Source organism: Puntigrus tetrazona, chromosome 2 (genome assembly GCF_018831695.1).
Source record: "Puntigrus tetrazona isolate hp1 chromosome 2, ASM1883169v1, whole genome shotgun sequence".
Classification (NCBI taxonomy): domain Eukaryota; kingdom Metazoa; phylum Chordata; class Actinopteri; order Cypriniformes; family Cyprinidae; genus Puntigrus; species Puntigrus tetrazona.
Genome location: NC_056700.1, coordinates 13,570,478 through 13,572,346, shown reverse-complemented (window position 1 = coordinate 13,572,346; position 1,869 = coordinate 13,570,478). Strand labels below are relative to the sequence as shown.

General features: G+C 35.2%; 1 protein-coding gene across 1 annotated transcript in view; it reads left to right on the top strand.

Annotated features, from left to right (window-relative positions):
- LOC122327014 (paralemmin-2-like) overlaps nucleotides 1–1,869 on the top strand; it is a 150,098-nt gene that overhangs the window by 143,933 nt on the left and 4,296 nt on the right. The window contains exon 2 of the mRNA XM_043222219.1: nucleotides 1,218–1,298. Coding sequence (XP_043078154.1) covers nucleotides 1,218–1,298 — 81 coding nt within the window. The remainder of the gene's footprint in view (nucleotides 1–1,217; nucleotides 1,299–1,869) is intronic.

The window sequence follows — 1,869 nt, the reverse complement described above, 5'->3', positions numbered from 1 at the left end:
ATAAATAAATAAATAAATACTACCATACGTGACTAGCGCTTTCAGAACTTTTGCCAGCTAAACTCCTCATTACGCAACACAATCGCACCGGATCAGCATGAGGACAGATGTCAGGATACAGATGCACTGATGGCCACAGTGCGTCATGACCATCTATACCTGCTAATGCATGTCCAGCCATCAGCACTAAAGCACTTCTGTGAGTTTAATTATTGATGGGGCTTAGCATTGTCTTGTGAACGACCAGACTAACGTTGCCTTTAACTGTCATTTGTCCGTCCTCTGAAAAGTGGAGGCTTCCAGGATGTGCGTGGTCAAGAGTTTCGTTTTTCCGATTAATGAATCTTTGGCTAATATGTTTACACAGGAGCAGAGNAAGCACTTCTGTGAGTTTAATTATTGATGGGGCTTAGCATTGTCTTGTGAACGACCAGACTAATGTTGCCTTTAACTGTCATTTGTCCGTCCTCTGAAAAGTGGAGGCTTCCAGGATGTGCGTGGTCAAGAGTTTCGTTTTTCCGATTAATGAATCTTTGGCTAATATGTTTACACAGGAGCAGAATAGGGCTGTCGGGGTTTATGTCGTTAGATGCTTTTAGATACTGTCACTGTCTTTTATCAGAGTCAGTGTTTTGTGGCCTGGGCATCACTCGATTGCTGCATTACACATTCAGTTACAATATATATTTTGAAGCCACTGTTGGGTAATTAAGATTTGACAGATTAACTAGTGCTTTGACTGGAGTCGTTTATAAACAGTGTTTCAAATGAGAACTTTTTCGGTGTTATGTAATTCAGAATCATTGATATTTACTTGATATTGCTGTGGAAATAGAAAAGGTGCTTTAGTTATTAGTTCATTTAGATTGTATTTAATCCTCTCCTCTGAACAAGTCATACATTTTCATTTTTCATTTAGGTTAGCTCGATGTAATAAAATAACAAAAACTAAAACCAAAATAAAATGAAACAGAAAACTATTTAGACAATAAAACAGACAAACATAACATTGTACAAAAAAAATTTAATAAAATAAAAAAATGGAATTGAAAGTAAATATATTTTATATATATATACAGTCAACAATGTTAAAATCAAATTGTGAATAATGTTTAATAATAATGAATTCTTACCATTTCTTTAACTATATTCCTTGGTTATTTGATTTTGTGAACTGGGAGATTCTGCATCAGTTTAATATGTTGTCTGTCTTTCAGGAGAAGAGAAAGAGGGAGGCTGAGATTGAAAACAAAAGAAGACAACTTGAGGATGACCGCAGACAACTCCAGCACCTCAAGGTACCAAGACATAACCGCTAATAGGTTGTGGATACATTTTAAAAAGCTGAGCAGGTGTTTGCTGTGGTTTTAACCCAGAGGTGAAGAGTCAGAGGGCTGTGGCGCGTCACTCTTATGTAATTTACTGTCTGTCTGGTCCCACACTTCAAATGTCTATTTAAAGCCCTAGTGTTGAAAGTCATAATGTGACAATGATTTTTCAGGATTTTGAAGTTGCTGAAAGGAGAGGGGGAAGTTTTAACAGCAGTTTCCTGTTTGAGGGGACGAGGGAAGAAATCTGTATCCTCCCTTAAAGTTCTGCCTTGTTATGATAAGTCAGACCTCTCACAAATTGTAGTTTTTAGAAAGTTTTTACTTTTCATGGGAATCATGAAATTCTTTTCATTTTATTACTATTTTTATTTTATTTAAAGTTAATCATACAAAGTACACCTCGGTAAAAGAAAATATTTTATAATTTATAAATATTTACAACAACAGGCATTAAATGAAAAAGCAAAAATTATAACCGTTTTTATAGCAGAAATTTGCCCTCTCTTCTCCTCTGTTTGCACAAAAAAATAAATAAATA